Source organism: Colossoma macropomum, unplaced genomic scaffold (genome assembly GCF_904425465.1).
Source record: "Colossoma macropomum unplaced genomic scaffold, Colossoma_macropomum, whole genome shotgun sequence".
NCBI lineage: Eukaryota > Metazoa > Chordata > Actinopteri > Characiformes > Serrasalmidae > Colossoma > Colossoma macropomum.
The window spans coordinates 467,177-482,090 of record NW_023495515.1 but is presented as its reverse complement, the minus strand read 5'-3'; the positions used below and the strand labels follow the sequence as shown (position 1 = coordinate 482,090).

The window sequence follows — 14,914 nt, the reverse complement described above, 5'->3', positions numbered from 1 at the left end:
ATTGAAATTTATTCCAGCAGTGTTACTGTAGAACAAAAGTACCTCGGAGTTCAACTGGAGGACCTCCAAAATGGGCAGAAATTGCCAGGTGATGTCAAGAGGGTTAAATGTGTTTAAAAAAAAAGGTCTATCCATGCCATTTTATGAAGTCTTTATTTTCTTAATAATCAGCACAATTTGACACAAAAATATGAAGATTTTTTATATCTAATATTTAAGGAAAATAATATTTAAGGAACCAGTTTGGGTGACTACACTTCCAGTGTTGGTTGCACTGTTAGCCTAGCAACTACTAAAGCATAATTTAGATACCAAACCTGTCTTGGCTAATTCACTGCATTTGGGAGAAAATCCATCAATTTTTGTGGCAATAGATTCCTTTTTGAAAATGCTTAGAAAGTTATGATAAAACAATAATTAACATTAAGCAAGGTCAACAGAGTCTTTCAATAACAAAATTTACCAAAACATGACAAGTGCGCTCTTCAAGGGTTCCTTAGTAAAGTGAATGGTTCTCTTTGGAACCATGATTTCTATAAGGAACAATTTTTTAATGCTTAAATGGTTCTTTGCACGGTGAAATGGTTCTTCAGTTTGATGGAGAATTTGTTGTATATGGTTCTATATAGAACATTTTGAAAATAGTTCCAAAAAAACCAAAAGGGGTTGTTCTACTTTGACAATGTCAAACTTGTAACAATAGAAGGACACCTCTTTGATGTTCTACAGAACCATATGCAATGCATTCTCCAACAATCTGAAGAACGATTTCACCACATACAGAAGCATTTAGGCATGAAATAGTTCTATATAGAACTCATGATTCTAAATAGAACCATTTGTTTTACTAAAGCACCCTTGAAAAACTCAGTCATGATCGTGTGGAAGTCATCAATGACATTTTCATTAAATATTTTTCTACCAAGATCATGATTGATAAACAAAAAAAGACCTACGTATTTGAGGGGTCCTAAGCAACTGCTTATACCATATCATATCATGTTTAGCAGGAAACAGCCCTGCTGTTTTCCCTCTTTGCCCCAATGAAGGCCTTGCTAATTAGTTCACAAGTTAAATGAGGTTTATTTAATGAGGTAGAACACTGAACTGTGGAGTCCAATATATAACACAAGAACTTATCACTTATTGATGACTACCAGTAAGTAGCTCTCATGAACAATTACAGTCAACAGTAAAAAAAAAAGAAAATTATAGAGTTGCTGATTTCTGCCTTCTAATCAGTCAAATGACCACTGTGGGAAAGGCAGAGCTGGCCTTACCTGTTGAGGCCCCACCCATCTGCCAGGGCAGAGAGCAGCTTCTTCCCTGTCAGACTTCCATTCGGCCAGTCTGCCCTGAGGGTCAGGGCAGCAAAAAGAGGGAGAACTTCAAACCCAATGGAGTCCAGGCAGCTTGCAGGTAAAATGGGAGTCATGTTATGGACACCATTTCTTCAGGTAATTTGTCCATTCTTATAAATGTATTTTAAACTGGCAGTGTATAGAAAACTTCATTCACTCTTTATTTTCTAAATGGTTTGTGTCGGTAATAAATGTGTAGTTACATATTAACAATATAATTGTTAACAATGTAATTACACAAACTAAAGTTGATACATATGTGCATTTGCATTAAGCTGTACTACTATAATCCATCTATATCAATGAATACTTCACCAGTGGTCACATTGTTGTGGCATGCATTGTTAATGTGTAACTTCATAGTTATTACAAACACTTAATAAAAAAGCTAGAATGACCAAAGCTAGAATGTTGGCTACATTACTGTGTTATTTGTTGGCACCTTCTTGTGCAGATGCAGTGTAAGTACTCTCATAATGTAGATAATTACACACCTGTTACATTTAGAAAAGTCTTCTTGGAAAAAAAAAATGTAGTTTAACCTGTTACACATGTGTAATTACATAATAGATACACTTTATTACATTATTACATGAGTTAATACATAGTATTTACTTAAACTGTACCACTTAACAACTGAAGTTGCTGTTGCACTGTTGCTGCATGTATTGTTACTGTGTAATTACATAGTTGTTAACCTAATATCTCCGTTTTCAGTCATTCTTATGTGAGTGAATTTACTTTTAGAACTTCACTTAAAAATATGTGGTAATATGTAATTTGAAGGCTACCTGCATAGAGACTTCATAACACATGCATAAGCATTTAATACGCATACATACAAGTTAAATTACTTTAAAAATTAGCATTTATGAACAATTTATGCCAGCATTCACAAGATGAAATAAGATGTTTTATGCAGTAAATGATATTGGTGTTGATATAAAGGGCCCTAAAATAAAGTGATGCACATCTGTTCCTTTTATAAAACTGTTATAAAACATTATTACCCAGTAATGGCACTTTTAAGGAAGAAACCTAGTTAAGAACATTGTAAACAGTTACATGAAAGATTTTGATCTCCTCGTATCATTTTCATACATACTTTCCTGTATCATTTTAGTTTTAGGGCATTTTCTGTAGGCATCTGCTTAATAACAGTGTTATAAATGAGAGAACTATTTCTTCCATCTTGGGAATGCTGACATAAATTGTTTTTAAAATATCTTATAGATTGCTTATGCATGTGTTATGACATCCCTGGATATATAGATATAGATAGCCTGAAATAAGACAAACTTTATTTTTTCACCTGAATGGAATAGTCAGGCATATTTCCTATAACTTAAACAGAGAATGTTATCAAATCTTGCTTCCTCTGTTGCCATAATAATCAAAACCACAGCCCTTCCCATCATTAGTTAACACCTTCTGCAAATATTGATATGCTTAACTTTAAAGCTGATAGGATATGCAATCGATTTTGGAAGCCCAAATCAGAGTTCTAAATCAAAGAGGTTTGTATTTTAACATGGTCTGTTTTTAACACTTGTTCTGCTGGTTTGGGGCTAAATTGTGGTAAGACAGTGTTTTCATACCTCAGCCACACTGAGCAATATGACTCCAGCAATGACTCAGCAATATGAATCTATTTAAAACACTAGCTATATTTAACAGAGGCCAAATGTTGCTCTTCATTTATTGCCAGTACAGAAATTCTGACAAATCAGTAGCTTATAACACAATAAGTGTAAAATAATTGGCAAACCAGTGCACTACTCACAAACGAAGTCTTTCCAATGGTAAACTGTGAGCTAATCCTTCAGCTAAAACCAAAAATGTCAGTACTCACTTAAAAGCGAAGAAAAAAAAAAATCTCTAAAACTCTAACAATACTAATATCTGCTAGCACCCCTATGGGATTCTAGTAGTATGTTAGGACTAAACCAATAGTAATTCACATAAACATTTTTTGGCAATTCAAGATTAAACAAGGAGATTTGACATTTGTAACAGAAACATTAACACATTTTTTTTACCATGAATGTTGCTTCGAACACAATACTTATAACATAATTGACATACCTATGCATTACAAATGCATTCTTTTCAGTGGTGAAGTGTGAGCTTAACCCTCAGCTAGAACCAAAAATGTCAATACTCAGTAAAAAACAAGGAAAAACCCTAAAAAACCTCCAATGAGGCTAATTTCTGCTAGCACCCCTATGGGATTCTAGTAGTATGTTAGGACTGAGCTAATAGCAATTCACAAGAACATTTTTTGGCCATTCAAGATTCAACAAGGAGATTTGAAGGTTGTAAAAGACACATTAACATCGGTTCACTGTGGATGTTGCAGTTTCTTTCAGTAAATAGTCCTGGCATAGAGCTGCTGCTGCTGTTTATGTTTCTAATAACTCACTGAAACTTGGTTAGGCTTTGGCTCATATTCACAGAAAGTAACATATCTAGAACTTCCAGATGATCGAAATTTGAAATGTGACTGGTTGATTCTTCTGTCACTGCCAACATACAAGTCCTTCAGTTCAGGTGCCTGAAGTCCTAACCAATGGGATGGCCTCGTTAGCTGTATGTTCCATAGATACCATGGAGAAAATAAAAGCTGATTGGGTCATTTTCTGGTGGTATTAAACTGAGTATGTCTACAATGCTTCTAGAATTTAAATCTGATGCTATTTAAAAAAAATAAAAAATAGTACAGACAGTTTTTGCCACAGAAATCATTAGGCCTTCTTTGATGGCCTAGAATGCATTGAGAGTTCTCCACTGATTCTTCCATAGCTACTGTTCTTCAGTTCGACAATCCCATTCAATCTGAAACATTCCAAAACTCATAAATTTAGATTGTGTTATTAATTTCAAGTGATTTTACTTTGTGATCATGTGAAAGGCCACACTGTTAAGGTAGATCGGGTGTAGTTTTTAATTGTTTGTAATTTAGTTGTTAAGATGGTGGTACATTTTTTAATTTTGTGTAGTTGCGATTAGCTATAATGACATAGACCAGAGCATTGTAGACAGGAAAGTCAACATCATGTAAAGAATCCAATTTTCACCTACATTAATTAGAGTGAATGAGTTTTTGCCAACATTCTATAAAGACTGCCCAACTTTGCAACAGAAACAATGCATTTGTGGGTGCATGGATATGCCGTGGATAGGTATCTCACGAGGACAGATGTGATCTCTGTTATGGGACATAAACCTGACAAGCTAGCTAGCAAAACACCATCATTAGCTAACATTCAGCCTCCAAACTAACTGTTTCAGGAATACCATTTGGTTTAGTTTTGTCAAAGATGTTTGATGCACAAAATTGATTCCATGAAACTGTTGTGTTGTGAAGAGAGTAACCCAAGTTAGTCAAATCTTCTGAAGCCATAATATAGTCTGGTTGAAAAGAATGGTTTTTTCCCTTCCAAGAGTTCCAAGGTAGTTTATTTTACTACAGGTTGTACTTAACGGAAGGTTTTCAAGGACTTTTCCTTGGGTTAACAGCAAGTTTGTTGGCCACTGAACAATGTTGATGAGCGCAACTTTGATCTCCAAGGAGGAGGATTGGATTGATTTAGAAGTTTCACACTTTCAGTTTGTTCACAGCCTAATAATCTAGGTTTCCACCAACATTTAGCCCAGAATTTCTCAAGGTTGTCCCTAGATGTTCTCATTACAGCATATATCCCCCCATGAGCATAGGATAGAAATAGCTTTTAAGCTAATTTAAGCTAATTTGTTTTTTTTGTTTTTTTTTTTCACATATGTCCATGTCCAGGCCTTTTCTGCTTCAGGATAACACAATGAGTGGGCAGTGGTGCACTGCTGATCTGTCTGTTTTGGATCTTTTTCATGTTGATAAAACTCCTTGTGTAATCAGGCTGAAAATGAGCTGCTATCAGACAGAGGGCAAACAAACCAGCAATCTACAGTTCACCATGTAATTAGCTCAGGCATTGAGATCATAGCAGGTTAAATCAAATGCACTTGGTAATCTGCCTTTATGCCCACAAAGGAGTGTGGAGGAGACAGGCCCAGTTGTCTGGGCCTCCACACTCACCCGAGACCATTTGAAACCCGTAATTTAATAGCCTAAGTACATTTATTAGTGGTAATGAGTGTAGAAAGGGGGTAGGAATTCGAGATTGTCGTGTTTGTAGAAAAGAACTGTTTGAATGTCATTCTAGGCACTTGAGTCTGTGATCGATTCTATGCAGCTTTGAGGAATAAAGGCCAACATGCATTGGGAAAGTGGGATCTTGAGAGAAACAAGAAGGATTCTTAAAGCCTCAGGGGACCTACAACTGTGTTTTCTTTCTAATTAGGTTGTGGGTGCATGATATGCATGTACAAAGTATGCCGACGGAACAATATTCCAGTGTTCAATAAATGATGGATGTTTTTGCCCAAATTCTCTGCTTTCGATGTAAACAGTGTGGTGCTCATCTTTCATCTTGGGTAGCATTTATCCAGTGGGTGCTGCTGTTGCCTCACAGCAAGAAGGGCCTGGGTTCGAGTCCCCGGCCAGGCAACCAGGGTCCTTTCTTAGTTTGCATGTTATCCCTGTGTCTGTATGGGTTTCCTCACATAGTCCAAAGACAAGCAGTGAGGCCAACTGGCCCTAGGTGTGAATGTGTGTGTCTGTGTGTCTGCCCTGTGATGGACCTGCAACCTGTCCAGGGTGTTTCCTGGGGTAGGCTCTGGCACCCTTTGAGATCCAGAAGGATAAGTGGCATAGAAGATGGATGTTTGGAGCCAGATAAGCTTACTGTACAAAAGCTAACAACCAAGCAAAAGCTAAACTAGGAAGCATAACTGATCTGTCAAGCTAGCTAGGAGTGTTGGACTGAAAGGTTCTCCTCATTAGAATACTAGGACCATGGCCTGGTCAGTGTTTTTATGCAGCGTTTTATAGTTTTGCTTTACTAGATGTTTAATATAACATTTAATCTTAGCATCAAACGAAGTTTTAACAATTTAAACTGTAATTTTCCTCCGGCTTTAATTTGCAGCTGCTTGGTCGATACACAGTGGCGGAGCAGAAGAGGAAGGGGCCGTGGCCTCTTACACCCCACCCACATCACCCGGGAGAGTGCGTGCGACTGAGGAAACAGGATGTGGTCCTCTAGTCTCCATTACCAAACATGAAAAGGTGGGATATTGATAAATAGTGTGGTTTGTTGCATTCTGTCAATCAGTATATCAATATATCTTTTATTTTTACTTATTTTAATTAGTTTCAAATAAATTTCTAGTGCAGTTGTCTTATGGTATAGGCAGATAATCCTGCTTGTTTAAATATTATTTCATATTTTTTTTTTGTCTTGACAAATTAGCTCTAATACAGTTCAACACTTTTCTTTCTAAGCAAGCCAGCCTGTCCATATTCATCTGATCCTCAGGGTGACCATTGGTCATGCGACAGCTCTGCTTCTTCCTCCGAGAGTGAGGACGAGGACAGTAAAGCCAGAAGGAAGAAAAAGAAGAAGCTGAAAAAGAAGAAGAGCAAGGTGATTAGACACATTCGACCATGTTTTATTCATCTTCTGCACATTTTCTTCTCCATAAATCATATGAAATTCTTAGTGCGGCAGGCCGAGGCTTCTGCAGATCCACAGAAGAGCAGAAGACTCAGGGTATTCTGGATTCGGGATGGATTTGTGAATTTGTAAAACATTTGCCTCGGATTTTTTTTCCACTGCTGTCAGAGGCAGGTTTGACTTGAGAGCGCATGTTTCACATCATTGGATGTCAAAACTGGTGCTTTAGGTTATTACTCCTACCAGCCCAATGTATTCAGCTCATTTACAATGAAAAACACACAGGGACGTACTGCGCAGATGACAATATGCTTTCACAGGAATACATACAGCCTTCTTTTCCACAAGCTCAGGCTGTGGGCGCATATATATATATATACATGTCCCATTTTACCCACATCTAAGTGCTTTCTCATTCATTTGAGCAATAGGTGTGTCTTTTTTTGGTAAAATCAACCATATATCATTACAAATGATGCAAATAAACATTAATGCAGTGAAAAGTAAGAATGACTCTTTACAAAAAAAGTAGTTGAAATCTTTGAAGAACCAAGTTTGGCTTCACATTTCTTCAAGATGCCTCCAGCCATCATATAGATTTGTTAAATTCCATCAGCAGCACCCTTGATTGAACTTAACAAAGCATTGAGGGAAAGTTTGTGAATGTTGCTATGCGGTTGCTTTGGTGTCCCAAGTTGTTCCTAAGGTGTTGCTAGGTGGTTCTTATGCTATAAAATACACTGGAAATCTTAAATGCACTTCTTCTTTAAATCCCCTGCCACCTTAAATTCAGGCCTCTCTTAAATTCACTGCCACTTTAGATTTAGTGCTACGTTAAATGCACTGCCACCTTAAATCCATTGTTTGTGCTGTTATTGCTGTGCGTTAAGCTGCAAGTGAGCAGTGATTTTCTGTACATCAGTGTGTTTGTTTAGCCATTTTCAAAACTGTTCTCAAGGAAGCCCACTATTATTAAGCCCACTATTATTAAATTGGCTTGGAAAAGCCAACTTACTGTTCTTTGTAATCTTCTTATTATTATTTTTCTATGCTTAAATTTTTTAAGCGTATGTACTGTGTGTGTGCTGTGTATGAGTGTCTGTGTGAGAGACCTGCCTCGTGACATCACTTGTGGAAGTTACATTTGAATGTCCCAAACATTCCACCATTCATTTTAATGGGAAGCATTTCATATTTGAACCATGATTTTTCAAAAACTGTATGTCAGATCAGTCCAAAAAGCACAAGTGCACTTTACCCATGTATGAGGAACATTTGTGCAAAATTTGGTCATTATACATCAAAAACTGCAGACCATAAAAAGTTTTAAAAAATAAGCGTAGAAAAATAATAATAAGAAGAAGATTAACAGTAAGTTGGCTTTTCCAAACCAATTTAATAATGGTGAGCTTAATAATAGTGGGCTTCCTTGAGAACAGTTTTGAAAATGGCTAAACAAACACACTGATGTACAGAAAATCACTGCTTACTGTATTAATATTATTGCCTCATTGTTAATTAATGTAATTTTTTTTTCTGTGCAAATAAAATCATTTTTGTACAGCATTGTATGTATGTAAGCACCTATAAGTAAACATTTATCCTATATGCATCATACATCAACATGCATTTAAAAGAAATAGGGTACTTAGATATACATAACACATTGGTGACATTATTATTACATGTGGACACAAACACACACACATATATATATATATATATATGTATTGTGTATGTCTAAAGCAATCAAACTCTTTTTCCCTACAGAGGTTCCGGTCATCCTCCGCTTCCAGTAGCTCCTCAGACAGCGACAGCAGTGAGGTGAGCAAATGAACCAGAGAAGAGGCGACGCATGCATACAGATAATCACTGAGCCTTTTGAGCAAACTATTAATGGAACAGCGCAACAAGCCATCAATTTTCCAATATTTCTCCTTAACTTAAATATACTCGATCAGGCAAGTTTATTGTCTGAATTTTTTTAGTTTCACACAAGAGCTATGAGGTTAATGTAGCTAACACATCATGAAAGCTTATACCACATCAAATACCATGGTGCTATCTGATTGTCTAAATCATCACACAGTCGTCAAGTTGTTAAGTAACGTCAGATCGACTTGCTCATGTGGTGTCCAACAATATCTGACATATTGTTACCTTTTAAAAATGGACAACATTACAGACAAAGCTCTTCAAGATGTCCACTACTGGTGTTTTAGCTATGCTACTTAATCTTGTCTTATAGATATCGCAATGTCATACACAGTCAGGAAAAATATATATATACATCTCTTTGAGATTACTTAACAACTCAGCACTGTGATGATCTAGGCATGCAGCTTGCACAATGTTAACTTGTAGCTAGCTTCCATCACTTGTTTGCTAAATTATCCTGGCAACTTGAATGCTTCAGACACCAAACGTCTTAGCTGATTGGTTACGTTTGCGGTACAACTAGTAGAAATTTGACTTTCTGACCTTCTTGATTCAAATATGCTAATGCTCATAGCAATACATGAAGTGCCACAGGGACCAGCTAGCATGATTTCTATTAAATCATGCTGATAAGCATCTTTTACCTTTTGCTGATGATCAGCTTTTGTACTTAAAAGTGACTTGGCACCAGTTTTTGACAAACCCACCAATCCATTCCCACAATGCACCCTTTTCAATGGACTGAAAGCGTATTTCTCAACAGGATGAAAGAAAAAGAAGGAAAAGGAAAGAGAAGGGCGTGACGACAATCATACCTGAATCAGGTGCAGCACAAAACACATTCACACATGTTGATTTCATTTCCAATCAAAACAGTCGTTAAGCCAATTTATTCATATAGAAAAAAACAAGCAGAAAAGATTTATTTATGAAAAGATTATGCAGGAGCCTCAACAACAAAATACACAGTCAACATGTTCAGTATTGAGTGTGGCCATTCTTTACCTTTATTACAGCTTCCATTCTTTTCAGTTTTTCAAAGAAATCTGCAGGGATATTTTTTCCACATCTCCAAAGTTCAGTCTTAGAAGTTGGTTGCACTTTCTGTTCCTCATGATCCAAGTATTCTCAAACTCATTCAGTTATTTTGAGGTCTGGACTCTGGGGTGGTCACTTTTCCTTTGAGTTTCTCCTTCTTTATGCAAGTGGATCATCTTATATCTAACTTCCTTAGAAACATCTTATGAACACTGTACTGTACGCTTCTGTGAATACATATTCATACATCAATGCATGTATGCATGCCATCATTACAATGTAAAATTCATCTAAATTATTATTTTATTGCATAAGTCATTGGACAGGGACACATTTTTGTGTTACTTACTACAACTTTGGGCTTTAAATGAAACAACAAGTCAGTTAAAGTCAGTTTTGTATTTGTGTTACATTGTATTTGCATCCACAATACATGAACCATGACAAAAGAAACAGCTTACAAACTACACTGTATCTCTGAAAATGTTTCCTCAACTGTTGACCAATATTCCGTTTTTATATTAGAGTAAATTTCTCATCAATCTACAGCCTGCCACACCTGCCCAATCAGAAAGGTTCTTATCTTACATTGTGAAATGAACTGCCCTGTGTACACACAGTCTGAAACACACCCTTCGAGTTAAGTATTAACTCTCACAATAGCCTCATGTTCAATAACTTTTTTTTAGAAATATACTGAGATTTCCTTTGTCTTTACACTGTATAAAATAGAGTGGGACAGAACCCACATTATATCTTTACTATACATTTTTAAAGTATTTGAGCAAGGTAAGTAGCCTACATAAGTAACCTACACATCGCTGTTACATGTAAAAATGTAAACGTTGTTTCCAGCAACTGCTGTTTAAGAAGAAATCAGTCAAAGAACATTGTTACTGAGCTCTACTAAAGCCTGAGTAGACTGATAAATCAATGTGATCGGTTATTAATCTCAGCGTTACTGAGCTCTGCTAAAGCCTGAGTAGACTGATAAATCAATGTGATCAGTTATTAATCTCAGTGTTACTGAGCTCTGATAAAGCCTGAGTAGACTGATAAATCAATGAGATTATCAGTTATTAATCTCAGTGTTACTGAGCTCTGCTGAAGCCTGAGTAGACTGATAAATCAATGTGATCAGTTATTAATCTGTGTTACTGAGCTCTGCTAAAGCCTGAGTAGACTGATAAATCAATGTGATCGGTTATTAATCTCAGTGTTACTGAGCTCTGCTAAAGCCTGAGTAGACTGATAAATCAATGTGATCGGTTATTAATCTCAGTGTTACTGAGCTCTGCTAAAGCCTGAGTAGACTGATAAATCAATGTGATCAGTTATTAATCTCAGTGTTACTGAGCTCTGCTAAAGCCTGAGTAGACTGATAAATCAATGTGATCAGTTATTAATCTCAGTGTTACTGAGCTCTGCTAAAGCCTGAGTAGACTGATAAATCAATGTGATGATCAGTTATTGATTCCACCTTATTAAACTCTTTTGAGGGGAACTGCAGTGTTTTCAGTAGTGGGCATCTTCATGAATGATTGTGGAAGCAGCAGTGGGGCAGTTGATAAGCACAAATAAAAGTTGAGAATTTTTTACTTCATACAAATAATAAGCAGAATTTTCATTAAACAAATTTACATCTGAGTTACATAAAGAAAACTGTCGACAAATAGCAGTGTTCATGTTTCATTTTTCTCCACTTTAGGTTTCACCCTGCTATGCAAAAGTAATAAAAAGAACATCAAAACACACCTTGGGTTCATCCTAAAACTGGTTTCTATATCAACAAAGTGATGTAGAGTCCAAGGATTTTAATTACCGCTCTTGCCATGCTCAAAAATCTCTGACTTATTGTTTTTTGGGATCTTTATTCTGTTAATCACATCCAGTTAGCGCTTACAAATCAATTCTCTTCTTCGTTTTTTGATGTGATGTGAAAGGGTTTTTTTTTTTTTTTGGCCCAAAAACAGTACAAATAAAACCATTTCAAAAGCATTGGTGGAAACTGTTGCCTTAAATTTTCAAATGTAGGCCAAAAACTTCATTTTCTACAGTGTAGCCAATAATTAATCAATTCCCCTTTTTTGGCTCCCTATTTGGAAATGGGAAGTGTCCTAAAATGTTAGGAACCAGCCTTTTCAGCCTGAAGAGAAATTGTAGAGAGATTTGTCAAAACACATTATTCCTTCAAATTGGCACACTACAATTCACTGTTGTCAGAAGAAAACTTTGTATCTTCAAAATGGTAACTTTACAGGAGAAGGAAAAAAGCTTACTTTACTTTTAATGTAAGTCAAAGGAACCAGACTTTTTTTCCAAGTCATTTTGTGTCATTTCTTTGAGTCGTTTCTTCACAAAATTTACACGCAATGCAAAGGGTAATAGGCTTTTTCAAATTATGTCAAAAACTGAAAATGTCAAAAATGGACATACAAGGTTTTCGTCCGACAGCAGCGACTTACAGTGTGTCACTACATAACATTAGGTTCCAGAAACAAAACTAGGCAGACGGGAAATGACTGATGAATTTGCCACCTTGCCAATGTTAGCTCAAATAAACAGCAAAAACCTACAAAAGTAAATATCTATTAAAGACCAATGAGTTCTAAACTTAGTTTTTTGAGAAATACCATGTTACAAACTACAGTTTCTAATTAGGCTGAATAAACCTCTGAAGTTGTGCATCATTCTGTAGTCATCATGTCCATATTTGGAACTCTTGGAAGTTTAGGCTGGTTTTCTCTAACTGAAAAATGAATTGAGTTTTCAAAAATCTCTGCTATCACGTCCAAAATGTTCCAAACCCTATAAATTTTGCTGAATTCTCCAAAATATGAGGTCCTTAAGGAGCCACAAATATAAAGTTTGCTACATTCAGGCTATGTTTCTCCAAAACACCCCACACAAACCACCAAGCTTTACCAAATATGTTAGTTTACAGGCTTAGACTGCACTATCCGAAAAAAAGGCATGATACGGTCACTGGGGCTGTACCACTGGGGTGGAACCCTCAAGGGTGTATCTCAGTACCTTTAGTCAGGGAACATAACTGAACCATAATCCACTGAAATGATGTTTTTCTAAGTTGTATTGACTCCACACACCCCGTCTCATCTCCAGGCTTATTTTATTGCTCTGTTTTGAAACATTCTGAAAAGTTACAAATATATACTTTTCACCTGGAAAAAATTATTTAAGGTTCACAACCAGACCTTTGAGGGAACATTTATATTGTTTGTACCAGCACAGAGCCTTTATTTCTAACAGTGTGTAGTTTGAGTAGTTGTTGTTGGTATAACGATGATGGAGTTTAATAGTAGACTTTCTTTCCTGCAATGTCAACATTAAATGTAGGTGCATTAGCTTGTTTCATTTATATTCATATTTTGACTGCTAAATGATCTCGTAATCCAGAGCATCCAGTGACTACATATATTAAGTTTGGAACATTTTTGGTTATGAAACGGTGATTTTTGAAAAATGTCTAGAGAAAAATTGTTTATAGTTACTAATAAGGCCAAATCATCTACTACAGAATGACGCATGACTTCAGAGGTCTAAGGAATTCTAGCCAGTGTTCTGTAAAGCTTGTCCAACCTCGCAACAATAGCTACGAAGAGCACATTTGTGGGAGGAGCCAAATATTGCAGAATCTGTTGTAGAGGTGAATTTTAGGCCCTACATTATAGCTGCACTGTGTCATGCAGCACAGCATACAATGAGTTTTACTCTATTGCATTATGTCTGAGTCTCATATTGCATTGCCTTCATATTCAGCAATGTGTCATTGCTTTCCAGTCAATATAATGGATCACTCCATCAACTATGGCCACAGCACACACACACACACACACACACACACACACACACACACACACACACACACACACACATACACACACACACACTCGCAGTGGGAAGTGCTGCCCAAAATGAAACTCACAGGTGCCACAACATGATGAGTGAGACTTTCACCGGCCTTATTTTTCAATTACAGGAGCTGTAGATGGATAATATTGTGCAGTACCATGCGCACAGCCCCCCACTCCCCACACCCCCCAACCGCACACACACACACAATGGTTTGTTTTCACACAGTGTTAGGATGTGGAAGCATGTTGCCCATGTATTATGTATACAGGCCTATTTCCAGACCCAGGTTAGGTCTGAACCTAGAATAAAAATGGCAAATTACCATTTACTTGAAGTACAATTTCACCCACAAGCTTAATCCATGTCCAAAAAACTGGTCCTATGTATAATGTGCCTCGTATGTATTACACAAGTACCTATTTGTAACAATAATATGTCACATGTATCTGACAAAAACACATGTATTACCAAAATGGTGGTAGAAAACTTTTCAGAAGATGAAAAAAGCTTTCTTAACTTCCAATGGAAGTATAGAATCTTTTTGAAAAGGGTTCTACATAGCACCAAAAGGGTTCTTCTATTGTTACGATGTCAGGTTTGTTACAATAGAAGAACCCAGTTTGGTGCTATATAGATCCCTTTTCAAAATGTTTCTACATAGAACCATCTACAGCACTTTCTCCATCAATCTGAAGAACACTTCAACAATGCAAAGATCCCTTTAATCATGCACGGGATTCTTTGAATGTTCACGGTTCATTTTGGAACCGTTTTCTTTACTAAAGAACCTTTGAAGAAACATCACTTGTAAGTGTGCAGATTATGACAACTTAAAATCCAACTTAAAATCCAAATTTTGATTCATCAGATCAAACAACAGTTCTTCACTTCACTTCAGTCCAACCTAAATTGAGTTTGGGCCCAGAAAAGGTGGCAGCATTTCTGTATCTTGTTTATTGTTTTAACCAACCATGTTACTGACCTGTTGCCAATTAACCACCAGGTGTGTTTTTTTTTTTAGAATTAAACAATTTTACCAGCCTTTTGTTGCTCCATACTAACTTTTTTGAAGTATGTTGCTGACATCAAATTCAAAATTGGCACATATTTTTCAAAAAACACTACAATTTCTCAGTTTCAACATTT

The 14,914-nt window shown here is 36.4% G+C and overlaps 1 protein-coding gene across 2 annotated transcripts in view; it reads left to right on the top strand.

The window, feature by feature from the left end:
* The first annotated feature begins 1,288 nt into the window (after positions 1-1,288).
* LOC118802286 (protein FAM133-like) overlaps positions 1,289-14,914 on the top strand; it is a 28,076-nt gene continuing 14,450 nt past the window's right edge. The window contains exons 1-5 of one of the 2 annotated variants that reach the window (XM_036562777.1): positions 1,289-1,419; positions 6,389-6,528; positions 6,779-6,886; positions 8,687-8,740; positions 9,618-9,678. In XM_036562777.1, coding sequence (XP_036418670.1) covers positions 1,398-1,419; positions 6,389-6,528; positions 6,779-6,886; positions 8,687-8,740; positions 9,618-9,678 — 385 coding nt within the window. In that variant the 5' untranslated portion in view covers positions 1,289-1,397. The other variant, XM_036562778.1, reaches the window with a different exon arrangement.